The sequence below is a fragment of the Anas platyrhynchos genome, chromosome 7 (genome assembly GCF_047663525.1).
Source record: "Anas platyrhynchos isolate ZD024472 breed Pekin duck chromosome 7, IASCAAS_PekinDuck_T2T, whole genome shotgun sequence".
Classification (NCBI taxonomy): Eukaryota; Metazoa; Chordata; class Aves; order Anseriformes; family Anatidae; genus Anas; species Anas platyrhynchos.
The window spans coordinates 29,616,221-29,642,853 of record NC_092593.1 but is presented as its reverse complement, the minus strand read 5'-3'; the positions used below and the strand labels follow the sequence as shown (position 1 = coordinate 29,642,853).

At 49.0% G+C, this 26,633-nt stretch overlaps 1 protein-coding gene across 1 annotated transcript; it reads left to right on the top strand.

Moving 5' to 3' along the window:
- Nucleotides 1–2,757: 2,757 nt before the first annotated feature.
- ASB1 (ankyrin repeat and SOCS box containing 1) lies at nucleotides 2,758–16,007 on the top strand. The gene is made up of 5 exons (XM_038182590.2): nucleotides 2,758–2,919; nucleotides 3,241–3,382; nucleotides 5,142–5,444; nucleotides 9,450–9,835; nucleotides 10,737–16,007. The coding sequence occupies exons 1-5, from the start codon at nucleotides 2,838–2,840 to the stop codon at nucleotides 10,868–10,870; spliced, it is 1,047 nt and encodes a 348-aa protein (XP_038038518.1). The 5' UTR covers nucleotides 2,758–2,837; the 3' UTR covers nucleotides 10,871–16,007.
- The last annotated feature ends 10,626 nt before the right edge of the window (nucleotides 16,008–26,633 follow it).

Here is a 26,633-nt window from a genome sequence, read left to right as displayed (position 1 = left end):
AAAGGTTTCTGTCCCTTGCAGTAACTATCCCCTTGTGCACACAGGCATTACAGCTCCTGGTCTGAGGCCATGTATATGAAAGCCCATGCACTAATGTGCCTTTTTCCTCTGGGAGAGACCTCATTGCTGGCCAGCAATCCAACACAATGCTTTGCAGCTCACACAGAGCCTCTGCTGTGGGATCAAATGGTAGATTCAAATGGCTCGGTGCTGGGGCCGGTCCTCTTTAACATCTTCATCAATGATCTGGATGAGGGCATTGAGTGCACCCTCAGTAAGTTTGCAGATGACACCAAGCTAGGTGCGTGTGTCGATCTGCTCGAGGGTAGGAAGGCTCTGCAGGAGGATCTGGATAGGCTGCACCGATGGGCTGAGGTCAACTGTATGAAGTTTAACAAGGCCAAGTGCCGGGTCCTGCACCTGGGGCGCAATAACCCCAAGAAGAGCTACAGGCTGGGAGAGGAATGGCTGGAGAGCTGCCAGGCAGAGAAGGACCTGGGAGTGATGGTGGACAGTCGGCTGAATATGAGCCAGCAGTGTGCTCAGGTGGCCAAGAAGGCCAACGGCATCCTGGCTTGTATCAGAAACACTGTGACCAGCAGGGCTAGGGAGGTGATCGTCCCCCTGTACTCGGCTCTGGTGAGGCCGCACCTCGAGTACTGTGTTCAGTTCTGGGCCCCTCGCTACAAGAAGGACATCGAGGTGCTTGAGCGGGTCCAGAGAAGGGCGACGAAGCTGGTGAGGGGCCTGGAGAGCAAGTCCTATGAGGAGCGGCTGAAGGAGCTGGGCTTGTTCAGCCTAGAGAAAAGGAGGCTCAGGGGTGACCTTATCACTCTGTATAAGTATATTAAAGGAGGCTCTAGCGAGATGGGGGTTGGCCTGTTCTCCCATGTGCCTGGTGACAGGACGAGGGGGAATGGGCTAAAGTTGCGCCAGGGGAGTTTTAGGTTAGATGTTAGGAAGAATTTCTTTACTGAAAGGGTTGTTAGACATTGGAACAGGCTGCCCAGGGAGGTGGTTGAGTCACCATCCCTGGAAGTCTTCAAAAGACGTTTAGATGTAGAACTTAGGGATATGGTTTAGTGGGGACTGTTAGTGTTAGGTCAGAGGTTGGACTCGATGATCTTGAGGTCTCTTCCAACCTAGAGATTCTGTGATTCTGTGATTCTGTGATTCTGTGATTCAGGTTAGAAACCACAGGAGGAATGTGCTGCTCGAAGAGGAGCCTGTTGGAGGGTGGTTAATCTGCTCCATCACCCCAGAGACTGCCCAGCCCTGAGGCAAGCCCTGCTGGATCCCATCTCAATCTTAGAAAATGTGGGGGAGCACAGGCTGACAACACTGAGGGCCGGAGCTCCACCTAGCCCCAGTGTCTGGTTTCCAGATCTGGTCCCTTTGACTCAAGGAAGGCCAAACAGACCTTGAGTCACATTTCCAGACCGGCAGCCAATTCATTCCAGGGGACGTTCCTTGGCCCCAGGTCTGCCTTGTTTAATGGCAAGAGGACAGCAGCAGGGGAAGGTGGCAGTGCTAGCCAGTGCTGGTGGCTTCTGAAAATCCCATTGCTTCCTCTCCCTTTTTGATCTTTTACTGGGCAAGGCAAACCGTTTTGACTTGCAGATTGCACATCTCTCCTCTGGATCGCTTGAGCCCAAATAATAACAGTCACAGGAAACCATATTTGCAGCCAGAGTCTGGCGTCTGTGGACTGATATCCTGCCACGGAGCAGCAGGAGTGGAGCTGCAGGAAAGCTAGATGGATTACCACCATTCTCCTTTGGCACTGGGGACTCAAACGTGCGCTCACAACTCAGGGTGTGTTTTGAGCGCTTGGAGGGTGGCTCCGTGCCAGCGCGCCAAGGCAGCGAGCTGCTAGGACAGCTCGCCTGCGAGAGCTGCCCTGGGAGGAGGCTGGATTTGATGTCAGCCCCTCTCCTTGCAGACCTTTTGCACGTGTGTGTGTTTTTCTACATGCCTACACTCCTGTTTGCACTTTGCACTTTCACAGTGCAGGCACCTCACAAGTTCTCTGCTGCTTACTCGGGTGCAGCTTAGAGTGCTGTGCTTGAAAATACCTGGTGGGGTTTACACAAAGTAGTGGATTTTTGCTCAGCCCCTGTTCCTTGCTGTGTCTTGGTTGTATTTTCACGACTGGCTCGCCTTCCTGCTCACCTCCAGCCCTGTCCATGCTCAGCATGCCTGTTCTAGCAGTGTTTACATGAGCAGGACCCTAGGAGCTACACCGCAGGGAAGAACAGGGAAACGTGATCATACAGAGCTTTGTGATTCGGAGCTATGGGTGAACCTTGTCCCGCCTAAGAACACAAAATCCTTCTGATTTACCAGCTGGAGCAAGGCAGGTTTCACGCACCTGGTCTGCACCTCTGCAGCAGGCAGTGGCTGTGGGGTTGTTTCGGAGGACCGGGCACGTAGCCTGCCTCATTTTCCTCTGGTGAGGTCTCTACACCAACAAACGAGCTGCGTGCTTTTGACACTCATTTTTAGCCTGAAATCTAGGGGCTCGGACCGAGGATGCTGTGTGGGGAGCAGCCCCAGGCTCCGACATTTCGCCTCCTGGGGGCCACCTCAGCTCCTGAGGCGGGCAGCTGGCAGCAGCCGAGCCGAGCCCCGCCGCCTCCCCGGGCTGCCGTGAGGGAGCCCCGGGGCCGCCATCTCCTCGGGCCGGCCAAAAACCACCTTAACGCCGAGGCAGGAAGCGGCGGCGGGCACCCAATCAGGCCGGCCCGAAAAAGGGACGGCCCCGCCGGGAGGAGGAGGAGGAGGAGGCTGCGAGGCTGCGGCCGGGAGCCGGGGGCCCCGGGGCCGAGCTGCGGCCGATGGCCGAGGGCAGCCCCCCAGGAGCCGCCCCGGGCGGCGGGGACCCGGCCGCCTCTTTGGGCGCCTCGGGAGGGCACGCAGGTACCGTGAGGCGAGGGGAGACCCCGCGGGGAGGCTGGGGGAGGGCTTTGGGGCTGGGGATGTGCCTGGTGCTGTTTTGGGTTGTGCCTGCTGGTGGGCTCCCAGCACTCGTGTCACCTCTGCAGGTGTGCATGGGGTGGGGCAGCCCCTCGCTTCCTTGATCTCAGCACCCGTAGGGATGCTGGTGGCTTCGCCCAACAAGGCTGATTCTTCCCCTTCATGCTCCTTGGTAGCCCTGTGGCCACCTGGTTGCCTTGCCAAAGCTTCTTCAGCACCTGCCTCTTGGCAGGACTCAACCCAGCTGCCCTGTCTCCAGCGCAGGTCGTAACCTGAAGGAGTGGCTGCGGGAGCAGTTCTGCGACCACCCCCTGGAGCACTGCGAGGACACGCGGCTGCACGACGCAGCCTACGTCGGGGACTTGCCCACGCTCAAGAGCTTGCTGCAAGAGGAGAGCTTCCAAAGGTGAGGGGCATTTCTCCCACCCTGGTGGTTTGCCACACGGTAACTGGCTTTGGTTATCCCCATGGGACCAAGGGGAAGCCAGGTGTGAGGTCTGACTTAACGCCACTCTGAAAACGTTGGTTAATGACATCTACATCCAATGCTCACCCCACCATCCTCCTCCTCCTCCCCACAGCCTGCTTCTCGTTTCCAGACCTCTCCTGCTGGTGGATGTGCCCTGCTCCATTTTTACAGGAGATGTGTCTGGGGGGAGGCTGCGCTGCTCACCCTTGAAATCATCCCTGTAGGCCTCCCAGGAGGCCAATCTCAAGCCAGTTTGTGAGCGTGCAGCGTCCACGCACAAACTCTTTTCAGATCATGGTGGAAATGCAATACCTTGAAAATAGGAGTCTACGTATAATGGGAAAAACACACAAAAGGGATTAGAATCAAATATAAACCTGAAACACCCTGTGTTACAAAATCTGCCCAGTGCTAAGTCTGTGACCGTGGGGATGGTTAATTAATTTTCCTGCACCATGGAGAAAACTGCTTAGAGTGCAAAATGTCTACTAGCCTTAAAAAAAAAAATAATTTCAGCAAAAATGAGAATGAGCTAGCCCTGCCTTCTGCCACCTAGGCAGCTGTGCTGGGACTCTTTGGTCCCTTGGTTTGAGGTTTTGCCTTATTTTTGCACCCTGCTGTGTGGTAACCCTATTGAGCAGGGCCAGACAGCCCTTTGAGGTCACGAGCTGAATCTGACATCCTTCCTTGCAGGAAAAAGCAAAGTTTGGCAGGACCTGCAGTGCCATCACACAGGTGGTGGAGTGAGCAGAGAAGCGACTTCTTTGAACCTGGTAGTAGGTTTGGGGTGGAGACTCCCAAACCTGCAAGGATTAAAGGGAGCTTTTTTATCAAAAGGCTTCGCAGATGACGGCCTGATGCAAGGTTTATATCACTCCTCTTCCTGAAACATGATTGAACAAAAACATTGTGGCATTGCTCTCCTAGCGAATTGCCTTAACTGCAGTGTATAAAAACTGCTTTGCCCTGTACCAATTACGTGGGCTGGCGTGGAGTGAGCTAGAAGAGCAAATCCACTGCTGTGCTGGCTAAAGGGCACTTTTGCCTGCCTGTGCTGGCCTTAAAGAAATCCCTTCCTCTCTGCAGGGTGCTTCTGTGTTGTGCAGAGACTTGCAGAGAACTGGGGACTGAGTCTGGATATTTATGAGATTTGTGGAGCTAACCTGAAATTTGGACGAGTATGACAAGTAGTACAGGTGGCTTCAGAGGGGATCCTAGCAGCCTCCAGCCAGAGCCATGTCTTGTTATAAATTTGAGAAAGCTTTCCTGCCAGTGTGGCTGTCTAACAAGGATGCTAATGGTCTACTCATGCTGTTCTGTTTATCACGGCTGCCCCTCCAAGCTAGCTCCTTCCTAGCAGGGCTGTGCTTGCGCTGTGCTGAGCTGCCCTGGATTTGCATTTATGTCATCCCATGGTGCCAGGCTGAGCACGTGGATGTACCAGCAGAGGGATACAGATGCCTGCGTGTTCAGGCATTTCTCTGCTCCTGCTGTGTCCTCTTTCTGTTTCCCTGCTGCTTTGACAGCCTTCTGCCACGTTGGGAGCAGCTTGAATTAAACCTTTGTAGTCCCCTGCTCGGTCACTTCTGATCTGGGGCAACTCCCTTTACGAAGTGAGAAGGGAGTCGGGGTTTTTTAGGAGTATTTTGGTGACCAGAGGCTTTCTCTGACCTTCTGCTTCTCCCTCCCACGCCAGCCGGATCAACGAGAAGTCGGTGTGGTGCTGCGGCTGGCTGCCCTGCACCCCGCTGCGCATCGCCGCCACCGCCGGCCATGGCCCCTGCGTCGACTTCCTCCTGCGCAAAGGGGCCGAGATCGACCTGGTGGATGTCAAGGGGCAGACCGCCCTCTACGTGGCCGTGGTCAACGGGCACCTCGAGTGTGCCAAGATCCTCCTGGAAGCCGGGGCTGACCCCAATGGCAGCCGGCACCACCGCAGCACCCCCGTTTACCACGCGGCGCGCGTGGGCCGGGCAGACATCCTGCGGGAGCTGATCAGGTGAGGAGTGGGTGCAGGCTGGGGATGATCCCAGTGAGGAGAGGAATGGTTCTGACCTCCCTTTCCTCCTCCCCTTGGGATCTTTGGAGCATCTGTTCTGTCTTCGTGTGCCTGGTGTCTCCATAGGCCTGGCAAAGCTGGCGGAGAGGGGCCACTGGTGGGTGGGAGGGAGAATGCAGAAGTTCCCAGCGAGTGTCTCAGAGCCAAATATTGCAGAGCATCTTCCCCCTGGCCTTCATCTGCTTGCTGCTACTCCCCCATGGCCAGCTCCATGCCCTGTTGCTCAGTCCCAGCTGGCTGAATTTACAAGTGAGACAGATCACCCACCCAACCAAAAATTGTTCAGAAACACATCCTTCCTTTGCTTATTCCTGCTGCTGTGACCGTTTTCTGTCCTAAGGAGGAGAGGCGCTTGTCACCAGCACAGTCTGCTGTTGGCTGCCAGACACTCACCCCATCACTAGAACACTCTGTGCACCAGCAGCAAGTGGGCTCAGGGCTGAGCAATAGGCTGGGTGAACTTGAGTTTCTTCCTCTGTGGCGTGCCGTGATGCTTCCTTTCTTCTAAATTGGAAGCTTTTTTGTATCAGGGATCGTGCTGAGCAAGTATACGAGCCTTTGATGCCAAATAAGAGTGGATTATAGGGGGGAAATACAGGTTGTAGAAAGGAGTAGTAAAAGTTTAGAAAAAGTAGAAAGTTTATTTGGATTCACAGAGAAACACTCTCCAAGGAACCCCTTCAATGGCCATAGCTGCTAGAAAATAAAAATGGAAAGGATTTTTGCTGGTGGGGAAATGAATTTTCACACAAGTGCAGCTCTAAGGATGCTGGCAAGCAGAAAGAAGAGGAGACCAGCCCCTTCCTTGCTCCTTTTTGTGCAAGCTGAGAGAATGACACCCCCCTTGCCCCATGCCTGTTGGTACAGGGTTCAGCATACGAGCTGCATTCCCGAGAATCTCCCCTGATATCCACTAAGGCAGGGTGAAATGTAGCAAATGGTATTTCAGCACATGGAGAGCTGATGCATTGATTTATGTGTCTACTCCTCGGGATACCTTGCCAGCAATATTAAAAGCAAGATTTTGGAAAACTTTCAGGATTAAAAATTAACTGGAGTTTGTCCAATATCTTTTTATTAGACGATGTCTCTCCCAAGGCTGCTAAGCTAATACCAAATTGTCAGATTGCCCAAAATTTCAAATATCTTGGAGTACGGATTTCACAGATCTGCTCAGAGTTGCTTACTTTAAAATGCAGTCTTATGTTACAAAGCTCACTCAGAGATTTTCAAAATGTTGATCTAAAGGACTTGGCAGGGGGAACACAGAGAGGAGGACACCTATGCTGAGATACAAGGAAATATCTCGGAATATTCTGCTCGAGAGAGCCTCAGCGTTCTGAAAAGAAAGCCCAGCCCAGTCAGGCTTGCTGCAGGTGTCTAAACATCACCTGGTTCATTTTTTATAATCATATGGCAGCACAATGGGGACTCCTGAGCCCTACCACAATTGCTGAAACAGCTAAGCAAGCAATAGGTGAAACTGTACCCATTAATAGTAAATACACGCGGGGTAGGGAACGGTGATCCGTTTTGTAAGACAACTGGCAGAAATATTTACAGTTATATTTCCAGGGTGTAGATTTCTTTCCCAACAGCTTGTTATGCGATCATGCTGTGATGGTGTTGGACTGCAGCACAACCGAGGGCTGACCCAGTGTAGTGAGGATGAGAGGATGCTCTTGCCACACTAAAAGCAGTGAAAAAGATCTTACAAATCACGCCAGTTCCTCAGACAGGTACTAACAAAAGCAGCGTTGCGTGCTTTGCTTGGAAGTAGGGGTTTCTACAGGTAATTTTGTCAATGATAATTAACAGAAAAGCAGAGGATTGGAGTGAGGGGCTACCTGCTGCCCGGTGAGACCCGTGGCTGTAAGAGGCAGCGGCCCCATGACCCTCCTGAGAAAGTTCCCTGGCAGCACAGCTGATTCTGTTTAAACGCTTGTGTAGCCCAATTTTAAGAGGCTTCTTTATCTACAGGGATTGCCTATGGAGAGCAAACACCTTTTCTCATTTACTCCATGAATATGGAGTGATGCAAATGCAGCAAAGTGCTGCAAAAGTCTCTAGAAGGTGGAAAATGTCCCCTGAGCGTAGAGCAAGCGCCAGGCCAGCTGCCTGGCCTGGGGAGCAAAGCTTCGTCCTGTGGCTGGTGCGAGGACCAGCCTGCACTCACCTGTGTCACTGCTGCTTCTCCCCAGCTTTCCCTTGCCTTTCTCCACCCCACAGGTCTCTGGAGATCTTAGCCTAGATGTTCGTGCTTGAGAAATCCTGTGCATTGGGGTAAAATACACTGCATGCTATTTGCAGCTCTTAGACAAGTTTCCTCAGTCCTTGTTCTACGTGTGCTTAATTTAAATGAGTCTGTTCCTGTCCTCTGACTTGAAGCCCTTGGTTAGGTGTACACTGGAGAGGGACCAACCCCTGCTGGGTTCAGAAAGAGTCGTGCTTGCAGTGAGGAAGAATTCATCCCCAGGTGGTTTCCATATTTGTTTTATTAACTGCAGGAAGGAATATTATGTGATATCTACGAAGACAGAAAATTCCAGTTCTCTGAATACGTGGCTTGCAATTTTGGGAGAGGGGCTGGCGGGCGAAGGAATGTTTTGTTCCTGTGTGTGGGGAAGGGACACGACTTGATCCGTAAAGCTGCAATGAAAACCAGCTACTCCTTAGGGGCTTGTGTTGTCTTCCTCCTTGCTCTAGCCCAAGCTGCACGTGAAGCAGATGGAGCTACGGTGTCCCCACTGCTTGGGTGTTTCCCACCCTGGGGGGAACAAGGCTTACTTCTGCTCTCTCTGCTTTGTGCAGCGTTACCATTTTTCAAATTCCATGCTTTTCTAGAGAGCAGCACTTGGCCTTCTTGCTCCCATTTTCTTGGCTGTATTCTCCACTTCCTCCTAAAACAAAAAAAACAAACAAACAAAAAAGAAAATAAAAAGAAATGAAGGCAGTAAGCCTTGTTTTCTGCTCTGTCAAACGTAGTGCCTCCTGTACTTCCTGATAAGAGGTAGGCCGTGGCTGCTGCTCCTGTTTCATGGTGCTGCTGATTTCCATCAAGCAGGGCTTTAGCTTGCTCCCTTGGTTTAATCTGGTGTAAAATACTAAAATTTAAAACTTATGTTCAATGTAAAAGTTTAATCTGGTGTGAAATACAACCTGTGAGTTGAGTGGCACAGGATGGATGGGGAGAGCGGGAGGTCTGACGCAATTAGTTTCTATTTTTCCAGTTTCCTACATGCTCAGAATTGGCAGGTGTGTCCCTTCGGCTGAGATTAACACTGGCTGAATCTCTCTTTTCCCCCTGTTGGGATTTCTAATGGGGTTTCAGCCATCCAAGTTCCTTCGGGAGCGGGATTTTGTCGTACACGTCTCACTGTTGAGCACTGGTTGCTGTTTCCATTCCCCTGCTGTTTGTGACAGTCAGATCAATCGCTTGCATTGCTTTCTGGCCTGTGTTACCCTGGTGGGGAAGTTATTTTCACTGCATCTCTTCCACTGAGTCATTTGGAAGCATCCCCTGCTTCCCAGCCAGCCCCTCAGCATCCAGCATGACGTGCTGCTGGCTCGGGGCTGAGCTTGGCACGTCCTTCGGGAGGGCAAGGGAAGGTGTCCCTCAGCTGCTCCTCCTCTGCCCTGAGCCTGTGCTGGTGCTGGCGGAGGAACAGCTTTGCTTCTTGAAGATCAGACCACGCTGGATCCAGCATCCCTGCTCCAACCTCTCCCTACCTGTCCCTGGGAGGGAGGCACGATGAAAAGCTTCCCTTGAATTTGAAGGCGAGGGAGTGAAGCTGCATTAAACCTGCCTGCAGACAAATTTATTCAGAAACGCCATGGTCTTAATCTGATTTTTATCTTGTTTGGTGTGTCAGTGAACAATGGGACACCTGCCAGGCCCTGTGGTGGTGGTGGCATTGCCCAAAAGGTCTCTCCTCTCCCACCCAGGTACGGCGCAGACGTGGACGTGAACCACCACCTGGCTTCTCGCGTCTCCAGCCTCTCCTTGCGGCCCCTCACCACGCTGGTGGTGTGCCCGCTCTACATCAGCGCCGCCTACCACAACCTGCAGTGCTTCAGGCTGCTCCTCCAGGCCGGGGCCAACCCCGATTTCAATTGCTGTGGCCCCATCAACATCCAGGGCTTCTCCCGGGGCTCCCCCGTCTGCGTGATGGATGCCGTCCTGCGGCACGGCTGCGACGCGGCGTTCATCCACCTCCTGATTGACTTTGGAGCCAACCTCAACCTGGTCAAAGTGGAGGCCTTGGAGTTTGACTCCACGGGAAGGGTCAAAGTGAACCCTGAGGCTCTGCAGGTCTTCAAAGAAGCACGGGGTAAGTGAACCCAGGCTCTTTAGCCCAACCTCTGACCACAATTTCACAATTTTACCTTTTTTTTTTTATCTTTCTCCCAGCTCTTTTCCATTGCCTGGTGGTGTCTTCAGCTGCCCGAGGCAAGGTTTAAGCAGCAGGGTGGTGTCAGAGCAGGGCCACAGCCAGGTTATGGCATCTCCAGTCAGACCCAGGTCTCCAGCACCATGCAGATGTGTCCTCACGATTCTTGGGTGACCCTGTGCTCAAGGGGTAGCTGTGTCTGGGCAGGTTGCTTGGGAAGTAAAGATGCAACAGTGGTAGCAGATGGAAGGAGGGAGCTTAGATGGTGGTGGAAAATGATGGAGAAAGGTGTTTTTTTTAGAATTTAATGTCCTCTAGGAAGCAAATGAGTTACAGAAGAAAGCCAGAGCCTCAAGCCCAAACATACCTAAATTTACCTGCTGTTTATTTCTTTCTATAACAAAAGCAGCATCACTTCAGCACGTACCCTGCTTCCAGCAGTGGCAGCACCTCGTAAAACCACCAGGCTCAGCTGGTGAAGGCCAGGGCTTTCCACCAGGGTCAGAAGTGGGGTTTCACTTTTGCATTCCAGACCAGAGAGATTGGGAAGGGATCCAGGATGTGGGATACAACCCCCAGACCCCAACCCCAAAGTTATTCAGCATTGCACATGCCTGGGTTTTAAACCTGCCTGGACTTTTACTGAGAGGAGGCGTGAGTACGGAGCAGGCTCAGCTCTCCTGCACCGCCCTCAGGATGCTGTGCAGGATGTGGCCTCAGCGTTTGGAAGGGGTTAGTGGCTCCCCCGTTGCCAGCTGGGGCTCAGCATGATGTGCATGATGTTGTCTTTCCCTCTTCCTCTCCCTGTCCCTCACCAGTTCTTTTGCTTTCTTTCTTGCAGGCCGTGCCCGGAGCCTGTTGTCTCTCTGCCGCATAGCTGTACGGAGAATACTGGGCAAATCTCGTCTGGATCTGATCCATATCCTTCCCGTCCCAGACCCCATTAAACAATTTTTACTTCACGAACACAGTTAAAGGGCAACTGGCTGCTTTCTGGGACAGTTTGGTTTGCGAAACGAGTGAGCTGATACAGCCGGGTGCCAACCTTAGCCCTACCCTCGCAGAGAAATACCGGTTTGCTCATGGAGTGCACACAATTCCCTGCGATTTTCCCCTTCAAATTCGGGGTGATTTTGTGTGTCTGTACTCAAGCCACCAGCTGTTTAACTGGTGACCTGTTTGCGGCTGGTTGGGCAGTGAGGCCGGTAAGTGTGTGTGTGGCTGGTACATGAGCAAACGCAGTATATCCTGCAGCTGTTAGCATATGTCTGTCTGTTAGGACTCTACCTCTGTTATTGCTCCGTGTTACACACACCCTGGGTCTCAGAGCCACTTCTGCGTGGCAAATGTGTCTGTACTCGAGCCTTTCATCTTCCTGTAGCGCGCGAGGGAGTCTCTCCTTGCCTCGGTGCCAGTGCTGGTTTACAACAGCACCGTTCTCTTCCTGCTGTCAGTACCTGGCCTCTCTCTTACCTATGGAGTTTGTGGTTGCTGCTGTAAAAGTGGGTGTATTTTCTTCTTGCCTCCTCTGGTGTGAAATGCATCAAGTTTCCTGTCCGGTGGCTGCGTGTTACTTGGAGAATTGTTACCCGTGCCTCTGCGTGCTGCAAGGTAGCTGCTGACTTGGCTTTCCTCCTGTAGAGGCCCCGTTGTAACCGGTGGGAGAGTAGCAGGACGTGTAACCCCATCCCCTCTGAGCCCTCTCGGCAGACCACCAGCTCTGCTGTGGCATCTTGGCTTTCCCTCCAGTGCCGTGATGGACGAGGGAAGGGTTGGCCAGTCCTCCTCCCCACGGCCTAGGGATGGGCCAGGTCTCAGGAGCGCTGCTGTAGCATGAAAGAGAAGACGTGGAGAGAAGAGGAAACGTTATTTTCACCCACGGAAACTGAGAGCCACACGGCCCGTGCTGGGGTGATGGGATCCCCATGGTGCAGGGACGAGGACTGGGATGCTCAGGTGAAGCCAGAATGTGAACCTGAGAGATTTCTGGGGTACTTTTGAGAAATGTAATGGCCAAACTCACCTTCTGGTCACTGTAAGTGGGTTTGCATATTTGGGAGTGACCAGGAGCAACAGTGGAGGGGTTGCTGAATTAAACTGTTGTGCTGCTAGCGGTTGGTGCAATGCCTGCGAGTGTATGTGTGTGATTATGAAGAAAAAGACACCCAAAATTCTCTCTGGACTTCCTGCTTGCAATATTGCAGTGGTGATGATGTTGCTGAAGGGCCGGTAAAGTAGGAGGCAATGCAGAGCACATAAAAATAGAAATTCCTGCTTGCTTTTTACTCCAGATCCCAGTGCCCAGGCAGCACCCTCCCAAGTCCACCTAATGGGCCTTTTTGTTTGCATCCTGATTCTGTCAGCACTGCAGGGAAGGGAGAAGAAAGGACTTTTTTTTTAATCTTTTATCAGGGAATTAATAGGCAGTGAGCTTCCCAATGCAGTGTTGCATCTGGCAGAGCTTTGCCCAGGCTCCTTTGATTCCTGGTGCCCCTACGCTGCTGTTTTCCCTCGTGTCACAAGCTCACTTCTGGGCATCTAGGGGTCAGCCAGCTCCTTAGAGGTGAGACATAGTCATTGTACAGCAAACGTTGTCAAAACAGCAGCTTTTAGAAGGGCAGAGGTGAGATGATCCCTCCTGGGTGAAAGCCCGGGAAGCGAGTGGTACTTGCTTCAACGTTTCTGATCCAAGTTTTTCTAGTCCTCACATTACAAACTGCTTTTTTGGACTGTGTTTCTCTGCCAAATGTTCTTTCCATGCCCATGGAGTTGCCAAGGGTATTTTTTAGAAGTAATTTAGATGATGGGGATTTATTTATGGAATGGTGTTGGGGAACTGTTGCTGAGAATTGGGTTAAGCATGGGGTGACAGTGACAGGCCTTCCTGGGAATGAAATCCTTCTCTAGCCACTCTTCTCTTTGACCCTTTGTGGTAACGGGGAGCTGGGTTTGTTTAAGCTGCTTTGCCTTTTGGCAGTTTCAGATGCCTTCGGGTAGATCTGGTCATCCTGGCTCTGTGGGGTTGGATCCTCACGGCCACCCCACAGACTGAGCACGGAGCCCCGCAGTGCCCACGCTCCCTTCCCACCTGTGCTGGCCTCTCCCTTGCAGGTCCACGAAGGGACACTTAGAAAGTTGTCCTCCGTAGAGCTTCCACCAGCAGCGTCTTACCCTGGGTGAGTGCTCTGCTTTTAGATGCTCGTGGAATTGCTTCGTGCTTCAGACCAGCTGCTGAGGGAGGAGGGGGTGAGTTGCATATCTTTTAGTTGGGTGTATCTGCTTTCAAATACCTGAAGAAATTTCGAGCAGGGAAGTGAAAGGTGAATAGGGCTTGGCGCTGGTTTATGAGATACTTTTTTTTCCAGAGGCATTGGTGAATGCAAGCTCACAGCTCAGTTTCTGGTCCTCCCCCTGGGATATGTTTATGGTGGAGTTCGATAAGCAGCAGTGGACTTTTTTTGTATATTTTTATTATCTGCTGCAGAACACGTGCCTTTCCAAGGTGCTTTCAGAGAAGGAGGAAGGACAGGAAAAAAAATGGAATCTGTTTCCTGTTATTTCTACTCCATGGCGAGGCTTGGAAGGACAGCCAGTGTCCAGCTGGCCCCTTACATTGCTCTGCTCGTTGATTTTAGGACAAGGTGGCAAAATTCTCATTGCTGGGCACCGTTGAGAAAAGGCTGAAGCGTGATGGCTGCACTCAGTGATCAGATACTTTCAGAACCCTCATCAGATGAGATGTAATGGCAAGGATATGTAGCAGCGGGCATGCTTTCAAGGTGAGAAGGCAGCAGTGTTGCATTGTTTCCTTTTCAGGCTTGCAGATGGTTTAGGTTTTCACCGTACTGGGGGCCAGGGCAGCCCATGAGCGTGTTGCCTGAGAGTTGTGTGCTTGCTTTATAGACGTGTTAACATGCCTAAAAGATGCAAACAGGTTGTAAAGCCTCTTGTCACCTTGCTGGTGGAACCATAATGTTTTGCAGGAGCACGGACCGAGCGTACTCTCTAGCTCCAATGTATAGAGGCAGAAAACGAGGGAGGTTGTCTTGAGAAAATGCCATGGAAACAGCTTCTTTGGGTTGACTTTTTCCCCCTCTGGTTTTTACTTGTTCACATAGTTTTGCAAACCAGTCACACGTCAGTGCCTTTTGGGAGAAGGTAGGCTGGAAGTGGAAGGCGCATGCCCCTCTGGGGAAATCTGGCTCCATCTGGAGTGAGCTGCAGAGAAATGCCAGTGTGCGTGGCAGAGAGTGGCCCAAGGAGATTCGGGGCATTTAGCTGCTACAGGTGTGATCACTCGGTGCCCGCTGTAGCTGCAGTATGTAGTTAGAGCTAAGCCTCTGCAGATCACCTGTTAAATTTTTTGTTGCCTTCAGTTTTTGATCCACTGACTGTTGTGCACTTGATGGACACTGTCCTACAGCATTCTTGCAGATAATCAGCCACTGACACCCTACCCAGGCCAGCTGTTGCAGCCATATCTCCGTGCTCCCCCCAGAACCATGACTCCCATGTAAGTTGAAATGAGAAAATCTCTCTTTCCATGGCAGAGTCAATATTTGTTACCGATACGCTTCCTTTGTAGGTCCCACTGGTAAGCACAAGTCATGCTAGGGTGGGGTCTTTGGCCTCAGTTAGTTTTCTATTCTTTATTTATAATTTGAGATATAATGATCATGATGTTCCAGCAGCATGCTGAACTTTGTGCATATGGGTAGTCCTTTTGACCTCAAATCTGAAGGACGATATGGTTCTTCAAAGCCATCCAAGGTAGCGTCCAAAAGGTTTCCCTGACCATGAATATCTCAAGCTCATGGCCCACAGGTCAGAGGAGGGTTCTCCCAACCCCGTAGCAAACCAGCTTGAAGTTTCACAAACACTTGGACATCAGCAGAATCAAAGCTTTGGAGAAATCCAGTCACGGGAGGCTTTTTGTGGGACCACCCATCCATTGCCCATCTCAACTGAGGCACTGTGCCTCCTGCAAAGGTTCCAGCCTTAAACTGGAGTGGTCTTTCCTTTTGGCTTGAGGGACTGAAGGGTTCCCAACTCAGTAGAACAACTCACGTAATATTGAGCCAGAACTGTGGAAACTACTGTTGGAGTTGTCCTGGTGGACAGTGGTTGCTGAGGCTACCTAAACCCAGCTCTGCCTAAGTGAAATGGTTTAATACACAGAATATCTGGAAATTTCACTGTAGAGAGGTAGTAATGAATCTTAAAACAGATTTATGAAGTTCCGTAGTGCCACAGCCTTTATCTTCTGACTGTCCTCATCCTTTTAAACCCAAGAAACACTCGTCTTCCAGTATGGAATCTCAGTAATAATGTGTGCATATTATATGTCTTTGCACTATATAAACAGCATTTATTTTTGCCTTAATTCAGACTTTGCCATTTCCTCCTATGTAGCAATGCGTTCTCTTTTGTAAAAGCATCCTTTTACATGCTGTCCTTGAGGCGTGCTCAGATAACACCAATAACACAACTGTGAAGTCACAGGTGGGAAATTAAACAGATCTGCAGTGTACGTCCCCTCATTTGAAGGATGCCTGTTACGGTTCTGCGTAATATATTAAGTGTGCATCGTGTGGCCCTGCTGTAAGTAGGTGTGGGATGGGATGACAAGGTTTGGAAAGTGGTTAAAGAACTGTAACAGATCTAGAATAAGAAAGTACATCCCAAGGAGCTTTTTTTCTTGTGGGCTTTCTTCTCGTCTTTGTTGTATTAGGGGATTTTCAGAGTATGAAATACTGGTAGCTGGCCTGGTACGCAAATATAATTTCCTGCCATTTGGGAATTTTGCAAAACAGCAGAACAACATTTATTAGGGTTGGTGTGTGTGTGTGTGTGTGTTTTTTTCCATCCCCAGATTCAAGTAAAGCACTTTTTACACCAAAACCAGCCTTTGAGTGTAGCAACCTGCCCAGGATGGAGCAGAGGTGACAGCCAAGTGAGTCCCACTCCAAGAAGCACTATTTGGTGGTCTGTTGCTTTTGCCCGGGGTAGAATGGTTGTGCACAGCAGCAAGATAAGATCCAAGAGCAGACTGGAGATCTCCGTTGTGGGCCTGGGTCTGTGTATAGCTAAATAAAGATGTTCCAGTGCAAGAGCATGGCTGTCTGCCTCATCGTTTACCTCGCCGTGGGAAGGGGAAGTACTCCTGTATGCAGCAGAGAGCAGGGACTGGGATTGCAAGAGCCTGTTTTGTAGCCACTGGAGGGGGCCGGAGAACCGTGCTGCCTGCAAGTGGGTTACAGGCAAGCAGGCAGGGACCGGGCTGGGATTTCCTGCACCTTTGCCACCCCTGGACAGTTTTCAGGAGAGATACTTCAACTAAATCTGAAGGTAAACTAATGTGAATGTGCAGAGGAGCTCGCTCTCTGGAGCCTCTCCCTGCCAAATCCTCTTTCACAAGCTCGTGTGGCACCGTGTCCCCACTGCTGCTCTGGGTAGCCCGCAGGTCTTGTTGTCCCACTTGGTCCTTCAAAACCAGCTGGAGAAGGCTCCTTGGATCTCTAATTCCTGCTTCTGCTTTCTTTGTATCCATCTCTGGAAACGTAGCTCCTCAGTTTGTCCTGGCATGGAAGTACTCCGAAGACAGGGAAATTCCTTAGCGTATTTTGATTCCTGTAACTTGCATTTTTTCATTGGAAAAATCCCTATGAGCTTGAGCATTGAGCATTTCTGATGGGTGCTCTGTTCCAGGGATTAGCAGCTGTGGCGCAGACTGTTCTGCACTCAGGTAGTAAAAAGAACATTTTGGGTGCCTGAGGGTTTAGTCCCTGTAGCTATCTCCAATCAAAGATGCAGGTCTCTTTTTTAGGATTCCTGCTGTTTTCACTTGGGAAATGTTTTGTCCTTGCTGATGCCAGAATTTCCTCTAAAGGAAAAAGAGAGTTTCTCCTAAATAGGAAGAAAACTATCAAGTGATTTGTGATTATTGTGATGGTGAATCAAAACAAAGCAAAACAAGCTGACAAACACATCCAACCTTGGAGTCGCTCTGGTTCGGAAGCGGCTCCTTCCTGCCTCCCAGTGCTGAAGTCTCCCCCGACGAGGCTCACGTAGCACCATCCCAACTGGGTGCCCGTGACCCTGCTGGGGAGCAGCAGGGGCATCTCTGGGGTCAGCAGCAGCATCCCTGTGCTGCAGCGTGGACAGGACAGATTTATTGTCAGCTGGGAGAGCTCCGGGCTGTACATGCTGGCCCGATAAATGTGGAATTGTTTAAAGGGCGGCTAGGCTCGAGCCGTGGTTTTGCGTGCTGTTAACCTGTCCCCTCTTGGTCATCTCCCTGGAGCAGACAGGCTGAGGTTTCTGGTCGCTTCTCACTGAGTTTCTTGTATTTCTGGGGAGAAGAGCCCATCTGAGAGCCTGTCCTTGGTTTACATAATGACATTGCAGCGATCTCCTTATTACTCACACTCATCAATCTTATCCTAAGATCTAGCGCAGAGCTCCCTTTCCTGCGGCAGCAAGGAAGGGAAGAGGTTTTGCCTTTGCATTCTGATGCTGAAATATTTGCCCTGGGCTATGAAAACCAACCGAGACTGCAGTTAAGCCTCAAAGTCTCCAAGCAGTTCCTCTAGCAAGCGTTACTTCCATTGCCCCAGCTGCTGCTGAGGAAGCCCCTATGTGTTTAACTTTGTTCCCTACCAGCTCCTCCAGGGCCGTCGTCCTCCCCACGTGAGCTCTTTGGCCCCTGGAGGTTGCAACCTGCAAGAGAAAGAAGAAACCCGCTGCTCACATTCACTGAGAGACCGGGCAGCACACTCGGGGCACCGGGCTCCTGCACCCAGCCTTGGCGGAGGACAGGAGGCTCGAGCCTCTGAGACCATCGCTGCCCCACGGAGCCCACTAACTGCCTCCAGGTACACACATTTCCCACTTCTTTCACCACTTTCTCCCCTTGGAGCATGTGTACGAGCCTGGTTTGTACTGATCTGTTTTGCACTTTTTTTCACTTTTTTTCGTTTATTTTTTGTTTATGCTTTAGAGACAAATGAAATCTGCTTTTGTTTACTGGAAAGTATGCTTTATTTTCTCATCACTGAGCATCTGGTGTTTGTAAAATGCACAACAAATCTTTCCAACAGAAAATCAGCCAGCCTGAGGATGCCTGGCCAGGAGTTCACGTGTGCCATGGTCGTTATCTTAAAAAGGGTACTAAAATGTCCAAACCCAGCTGGCCAAACTGGCTGCACATCAGTGAAAAACTACAGGTAAAACGTTAGACATTCATGTTTCCCATCACATAAGTGCTTAATGAAGGCTGGGAGTTACCACGAAGATCAAGTAAGCCTTTTCCTAAAGGCTTCGTGCAGGAAGGAAGCAGAGGTAGGTGGCACGTACCTGCGAGCCCCAGAAACCTGCAGAGACCCCATCGCATCTGCAAATATTTTCAGAATAATAATAAAATCACAGCAGGAGGCAAGAGGCATTCAGAAAATATACAGAGGTATCTCGGGCAATTTGGGTGAGGGAGGCATGAGGGCCTGGCTGATGGAAACAGCCTTTAAATCTGCATATCCTTTGGGTGGGAGCCACTAATTGCAGTGAGGTGACAAATGTCCGTCACCTTGAGTGCCACCGTGCAGAGGTGGCTGCAGGTTCAGCCTGGACTTGGCTCTTTTGGGACTGGCTCTGAGTGTGGGAGGTGAGGACCAGAAAATGGCCGGTGCTGGAGGTCAAGATCTTTCACTAGGAAGGCAGAGAGAAAAAATAAAGCTATGGTGGATAAGACAGACTGGGACAGCTTTGTCGTTGATTTATGGCTTCGGCCGTCCCCCAGAAGGTAGCAGGATGATGTACGATCTATACACAATCCACTCCCTGTGGCATGGGCTTTCTATAAGCTTTCCAAACATACCAGGGTGAGGTGATGCTTGCAGACACGGCATTTTCTCTGATGGCATCCTTCCACAATCATCTGAAAGCTGCTAAGGGAATTTGGAAGCTGGTTTCCAGCCACGATTCGCTTGGCCAGCTCTGCACTTGCCTTTAATTTTAATAATTTGGCGACATCCATTTATTTAACATTTTGCAAAGCAGGGTCTGCATTTGCTCAGAGAAAATGAGAGTTGAAGGATGGTAAAATGCCTTCATAAATTGGAAGTTAAATTAAGAAATCACTTTAAAAGCACTGAGTGCTGTTAGCTCCGTGCAGTGTCATTTACAGCACTGAGAGTTGTGGTACCGTTCGGAGGCACGGAAGATTAAGGAGGCACAGGGAGTGGGGTCGATTGTTTTGTGGGTGTTTCTGGCTTTTCTGAGCCTGTTTTTATGTGCGGTTGGGATGTAATAATAGATTCATAGTGTTTTTTTGTTTTTTTTTTTTTCATTTCCCACAAAGCAGTTTTTACCAACAAGTCTTAATTTTGGAATTTTTCAGCATTTGAACATTTCATGTTTGTATGAAAGCAGTTGCTGATTTTTTTTTCTCTTATATTTGATCATATCAGTAGTATTCCGTGACACTGCCTATAGTGAAAATGAGTAAATTGTCTCATAATGCAACAGTGTAAATATTTTATTTATTTATTATTATTATTTCTAAATTGCTACTGGCAGCTTCAGCTTGGTCTTGATTGGGCCATACTTTTTTTTTTTTTTTTCATAGCATCTCCTCTTTGTGCTTTAGTGAAATTGTGATGATTCGAGATGGAGTATATTGTTCCAACCACATGATGAAACACAGTAAAAAAGAAAAAGGAAGCGAAACATGAAATAAAATCAACCCCAACAATTCTACATGGCAGTACAAAATATTGGGTTTCACAAAACCTGCATTTTTATGAAAAAAAAACCAAACATATTTAGACTACTTCTCTCCATACGTTCATATTGAAAGAAATGTAATGTGACATCAAGTAAGTTTGTTTACTGCTTTTTAAAAGAGAACTGTTTTTCTTTGTTCCTTATTGTCTCAGGAAGAGGGTTAAGGTTAGAGACTGGGCGCTGTAGTAGATGCTAAGCATGTTCCCATGGCTTGCTTGGGCACCACCACATTCACAGGTGGGTGCTTTGAGCAGCATTCCAGAGCATCCCAGTGTGATGCCAGCCTGCACAGATGACTGACAGAGGCCTGATCACGTCCTGGTGCTGGGTGACATCTCAGAGTAGTGCTGGGCAGGGTAACGCTGCTGGGCCCTGACCAGCTGGGCTCTGCATTGAGGGGCTGCTGCGGTCTTTGAGGCTTGGTGCAATGCTGAAGTCTTCCTCTCATCTCAATACCACCCCAGCACTTGGACACTCACTGCCAGATAACTTCTTGTTGAGCTGGAAAGGAATTTTCCTTTAAAATAAATCTATTGTAAGATTTTCTGCTGTATAAAGGCATCCGAGTCCTTACCTTCATCAAAGCATCTAATAAAGCCTCCCACATATTCTACCTAGGAGAGCAGAAGTTTCCAATTACCCTAGCTCCACTCCTGGTATCAGTTCCTATAATGACCAAACTCCATTAGTGCAACTTTCTTCAAGCCAGAGCATCAAAGCAGATGTTCTTCTTCCCTGTAGCTGGTGGCTGCTGCCAGGCTGGAGGTTGGTCATCTGCATGTTCACACGCAGCTTTCCCTGCCTGCCTCAGCAGCTACGTGGCTTTCATGGCACAGCTCTGCAGGATCCTGTCCAAACCTCCCATCTTTCGAGCAGAACTAGAGCCTGAAGCCCGTCTGTGAATTCTGTAGGTTGAGAATAATTTGGTAGCCTCAGACTGTCTGGGCAATCTTGCTGGGAGTTATTCTTGCTGGGAGTTCAGTGAACTTTGGGTTTAGTCCATAAACCTTTGGTTTAGTGATAACCCTAAATATTTCATGCATCGTAGACTATGAATGATGCAAAGATGTCAGCAAAACCCATCGTGCCAATGCAAACAACTCTAGGAAGTTTTACTGTTCCCATTGCTGGTGCATGAACCTTGTTTCTTTTTGTCTGTGTATGTGCACATGCATGAAGAGGAGCCAAAGAAAATAGGGGCAGGTATAGGTGAATCCTGTAGTGCTTGTAACACCAGCTATGCAAAGATAAAAACCAGGATAGTTAAAGGATATTTGAGCATTGAGACTTCCATAACACTGAGAAAAGTTCCGTGCTGGTGTGAAGCGCTGTGGATTTTGCATTTTCTCTCCAGCACTTAAAATGCTGTGGAAGCACAATTATTATACACCATTCCACCCCAAACCAGCACAGGACTCGCTGGACAGCCTTGGCTTGACGCACTTTCACGTGGGACCTTCTTCAGGGTCCAGCAGGAATACGGACAACACCATCCTGCTGTTTGGAAAGAGATGACTTAATTGGCGACGCATTTGTTTCCAAGGTCTGTGAAAATGGTGAATTCTCTAGCAAATGGGACATCAGCGGGTGTCCGCTGTGAAGCTGGCTCTCTGGTGTTCCTTTTCTCTGGTATGAAAAATGATTCATACGGCTTTGAAGTACCCAGTCTCGTTAGCATGGGTCAGATGTTTGAACATAACTAAGGATGTTACATGGGCTAATTAAATCAATGCATCTGGCTTGCATATCATTCTGCAGATAGGTTTCCATGGAAAACAGTTTATATGCCGTGAATGTCATTAGAAGATTAGATTACAAATCAAGTGGATCTTGTGTTCTTCCACAGACCACCTCGCTTTCAAATGGGGTTTGGGCTACTGGATGGAACTGGATAAATAGCCCTGGCTGCTTGGGTGCCTGTTTGGCCCCCGGGCAGTTGGCATGGCAAGTCTATAGCCTCACTCTTCAAATGCAGCATCTGCTGCTCCCCAGAAGACATTCCTGATGTTTCTGTCCAGATGACTCTGGGTGTGCATCAGCATTTTGTCTCTGGCTGGCTGTGGCTCAGGCAATGCAGTGCTCAGCAGCATTTGGTCCCACAGGAAGGTAGGAGCCAGGGAGACCCCTCTCCAAACGGGGGGTGGACTCCTCATTTTCTCACTGACTCGCGTTTTTCTTTGATGTCGCCGTCCTCTGCTTTACCCCGATTTCTCCAAGTCCCGACTGGGTCGCTGTGGGCAAGTGCCTCGTGTGCTCCATGTGATTCATCGCTCGCAGGAATGCGTGAAGTTGGGATGCGGAAAGTCCATGGCTGGCGATTCATTTCCCTGCAACCAGCTGCTGACGTTGGTTTATCCCCACTGGGGGTAGGGAGAAAGGGCTTTTCATGAAACTGCCCCAAATGTTGAAGTCCCCACGTGTTTCAGCCATTACTCACGGTCTCCTAAAGCAGAAGTAGCCTCTGAGAGAATGGGTCACAGCCCCCCTTTGTGCGAGTCGGCCTGGTCCATCAGAGAAGAAAAACCAATTTGTACCAGAAGATTTTAATTAGTTGAGGAATTTAAAAGCCAAGTGGAAAACTGGTCTCAGGCAAACACCATTTTATTCTGATTTCTGAGACAGCGCTGTGCCTTTTGCTCTTGTTTCTGGACCCCCTCCCCGCCCTTCAGCTTCAAATCTGACAATGCAGTGTGAATCGTGGGCCCTTCGTGCCCACAGCTGGGTGGTTATTTCTGTAGAGGTGACACAGAACAGCCCCAAAGAATGCTAACAGTTGCTACAGGACAGAAATGCTTCAATTCAGGACTTGGGCAATGATAAACCAGGTGATAAACCAAACACAGAGTAGGCAGGAGACAAGCCCAAGATATTTGGGTCTCTGGACAGCTGGGATGCATGCAGCATTTGCTTTTTGGGTGTCTTTTGGCTTGTGGTCCTCTTGTCAGCCTGCAGTTCAGCAGGAGCCGGTCTCCTCCCGGTACTGCCAGGATCCAGGAGTTAATCCTTGTTCCATGAGAAGGCCAGAGCTCACATCCAGCCAGTTCCCTGGGGTGCAGAGAAAGAAAGTCTCTGAGAAATAAACACAGACACAAACAAACACCAGACTTGGCATGCAGCTTCGCAGGCAATGGGAATATCTTTCAGCTTCCCGCCGAGGTAATTTGACTGTGAGGAAGCTTCTCAGCTCTGCCCTTTGGCTCCCAGGGAGGGCTTGCTTGCCAAAATGCTTTGTGGCCCCCTGAGCTGCTCCTTGGCCGGCCCTTGTGCTTCTGCCCGTCCATCCCATGCTGGTGAGCTGCGAACTGGAGGAGCAGTGGGCTTTGCCTCTTCTTCTGCCCTGTGCATGTCTTCTCCCCTTGTCCAGCATGAACGTGACCTGTGCCATGGGGTGCCGCTCCTTAGCAGTGCTGTGAAGTGTTTGTAGGAGACGGAGTGTGAAGAAAATCCCACTGCTTTGCTTCAAGATGGGGCACTGTAAGATTGTCCTCTTACAATGACTGCAGCTTATCCATTCCACGGGGTCTGTGTGTTTCTGGGTGGGATCCCATCCCAGCTGGCAGGTACCACTGCACGTGGCAGTCGCTCTTTACTCCCAAATTTGTGTGTTCACCATAGCCTTGCTCCACACCTTTACTGGGATGTAAAGGCCCCGGGCCCAGCTGAGGCCCTGCCAGTGCTGATAAGTGCAGGGCCTTGTGTGAGGGCAGGTTGCAGTCCCTCGCAACAACTTTACTCTAAAAGTCAGGCTTTCAGAAACCATGCTAATTCTCCCAAATTGCAGCACGTCAGCAGGCAATACTCAAGTCATCCAGAGGCAGCATCGTGGCTTGGATGGGTGTGATAAAACCCACTTAGAGGGAAGCAGAAACACCGAGCCCTGCAGCAGAAACCTGCCTGCACATGGGGCTCCGTATGGGCAGTCTGATAGTGGGATCGTTCTGGTTTCATCCTGCTTGTCACAGGGAAAGATACAGGCTAAGGTTGCTCTGTAGTTTTGTGTCTTCCTTTTAGCTTGGGATTGATGAAACCTGTTGCAAAAAATCATTTTAAGTGTAAAAGGAAACTGTCTGTGCATGGGGCCACTAAGAAAAATGAATGTAAGATGGGAATAAAAAGTATTTAGCTATGTAAAGTCTAGTAAATTTTCACCAGGGGAAACAAATGGCTTTTTTTTTTTTTTTTTTCAGCTGGTGATACTTTTAAAAATGTACCATTCACCAAAAGTGAAAGACAGCTTATTAAAGACAGCTTATTTCTCATTGATCCCTCTTTAGGCAGGAACTGTTTTCCTCGGGACTGTCTCCGTGCTTGTATCCTAGAAGCTCAACCACGTTTCATGCCAAGCAAGGAAAGTTACACCCTATGGTTTTTGAATTACAAATGGGAAATCCATACTGTTTTGGAATAAACAGCACTGGCCATTAGACAGTCTATTTGGTTACTATTTGGTTACAACTGCATGAGGAACAGCTCTAGTGGAAAAAAAAAAAAGAAAAAAAAAAAAAGGCAGCAGCAGTAACAGTCAATCGTCACTTTTTTTTTTTTTTCCTGCCTGGAAAACTTGGAGTTTTATGGCCTATGAACCACAAATTAGAATTGCAGGCAACAGATAAAGCTTGAGTATAAATTCAGCTAATGTCAACGCCTGTTGGCAAATGGAAGGAGGCAGTTGTCAAAATGCCCCTTTGGCAAATTATTGCCTCACACAGGACCTTTCTGACCAGCGAGCATCACCATTTGGGGCTGGACCCCTTTATGCAGGCAGCATCCTTTGTCTCCAGAAGATTAATCCCTGTGCTTATTTGTTCTTCCTCTTTGAAAATTTTCTCCAATTTCTGTCCAGAATCTGTCTGGCTGTAGTTTAAGCAGGTGCTTTGCTCTTCACCATGCCAGACAGCTGTGCCATTGTTAGGCATGCCTGAGACCTCATGTCTGGGACCTTGTGAGGTCTGGTCCCAGACCAAGAACCTTATTTAAGAAGCACAGGGCACAGTTTTGACTTTTGGCTTTACACATTCTTGCTTAGACAGGTATTTTTAGAAGTACTTAAATGACTTAGGAGTTCAGGAGGACGTATGTTCTTAAATCATTTATGGACATCAGGAAAACCTGTCACTTGCTAAGTCAACAGGACTGTTATCTGAGCGGTACATTATATTGTTGAAGGTGTGAGTCACCATCACTGGAGATATTCAAAAGCTGTGTAGATGTGCTGCTTGGGACGTGGTCTAGTGGTAGACTTGGTAGTGCTAGGTTAATGATCTTTGTGATCTCAGAGGTCTTTTCCAGCCTAAATGATTCAATGATTCCAAGGTTCTGTGTTTGATGGATGGAGTCCTGCTGGCTCCTCTTGGATGCCTGAGCTGAGAACTCAAGATCTGCCTGATGGGAAGAACTGATGAATTCATCCTTGCTAATAAGCAAGAGCTCACAACCTTTATCTTTTATATATGCAATTATTCTTGACAGGCAAACTACATACGTAGGGTAGCACAGCACCTTTTTGCAGCTGGGGAGTCTGCAAAATATTTTCCTTGGATATTCATAGATGGCAGACAGGGATGCTGGGAGTGTTAGACTAACAGTCTTGAGGCCTTGCATTCTGACTTGCTTTTGTCAAGGCACAAGTTTGTTGCTCTCAAACACACTTGGACTCCTTTCAGATTGAAGGCAGAACTTCATATAGGATCAAAGCAATGTCAGAGCATCCCACTGTCATTTTTAAAAGTACATGTTTAAAAGATGAGAAAGCAATGTGCTTTTTTTCCTTGTCCTCCATGCCAACAATAGAGACAGAATATGGTTCACAGGGAAATAAATTTCATAATGCTTCAGGATACTTCATTTATTTATTGATTTATTTATTTATTTTAAATAGATGCATCCCTGGCAGTTACCTAGGATTTGAAACATTAGTTTATGGATAAAATTAATGTAAGGCCTATAACGATAGGACTATGGCTTTTGCTGGTTGACTTAGGATCTGGTAAATGGGGTGAGGGCTGTATGACAGTTACACACATTTTCCTTTCTTTTTTTTTTTTTTTTTTTTTATTCCTTTAACCATCACCATTAGCAATTGAACTCAAACTAACAAACAAACAAGCCTATTTAAATTCTGGATTTTTTTTTTTTTTTTTTTTTTTTTTTCTGGCCCCTCAACCATGAATAGTTACGAAATAATCACCAAAGTCTGGTTTCACTCGGCAAACGTTTCCAGGTTTTCTTTCTTTTTAAATATTTCTGGGTTCCAACAGTCCCCCCCACTATTATTTTTTGGAGGCAATTTCAGCTGGTCACATTTACTGATGACTGGCACAGCACGATCAGAAAACATGTGAGCTTCTCTAATGCATTTCATCTTTACAGCAAACCTTTTTCCTGCCTTTGCCAATAGCCTGAGCATGCAACTTTTCTAAGCATGTGGCCCCAAACTACACCCCACTGCGAAAGTGGCAACATCTGTTGGCAGCACAAGCTTTCTCCCAGTTAAAATGCACTCAGGACCTAACCAGGCCCCTAAACCAAGCCTTTAATCGGACTAATTGCATGTGGTTTAAACCACGTTGAAGCTCAGTTCCAAGTTCGGTGTTAGATTTATGTACTACGTGGTGGTGCAGAGAGGGCCTTGGATGTGTATGAAGGTCAGTGGTTTGGGTTCACGTGAGTTCAAGAAAACAGTTTTCCAATTCAGTGTACCTGGTTCGTCTCTCCGTTCTTTCCTCATCCCCCAAGTTTTCCTTTAAGCTTTGGTTTCACCCCAAATCAAAGCTGAAGCAGAACTCAGCCAGTTTGCTTAATTTTGAGTTCAAATGGGAAACAACTGAATTTCATCTGATTTTCACCCAGTGCTATAAATCACCTTGGACTGACTTGCAGCGCAGTGCAGGTTTATGGAGGACTGGGGAACCTTTTGGTAGGGCAGACAGGAATATTGAGTTCGAGTTCATAACCCAGC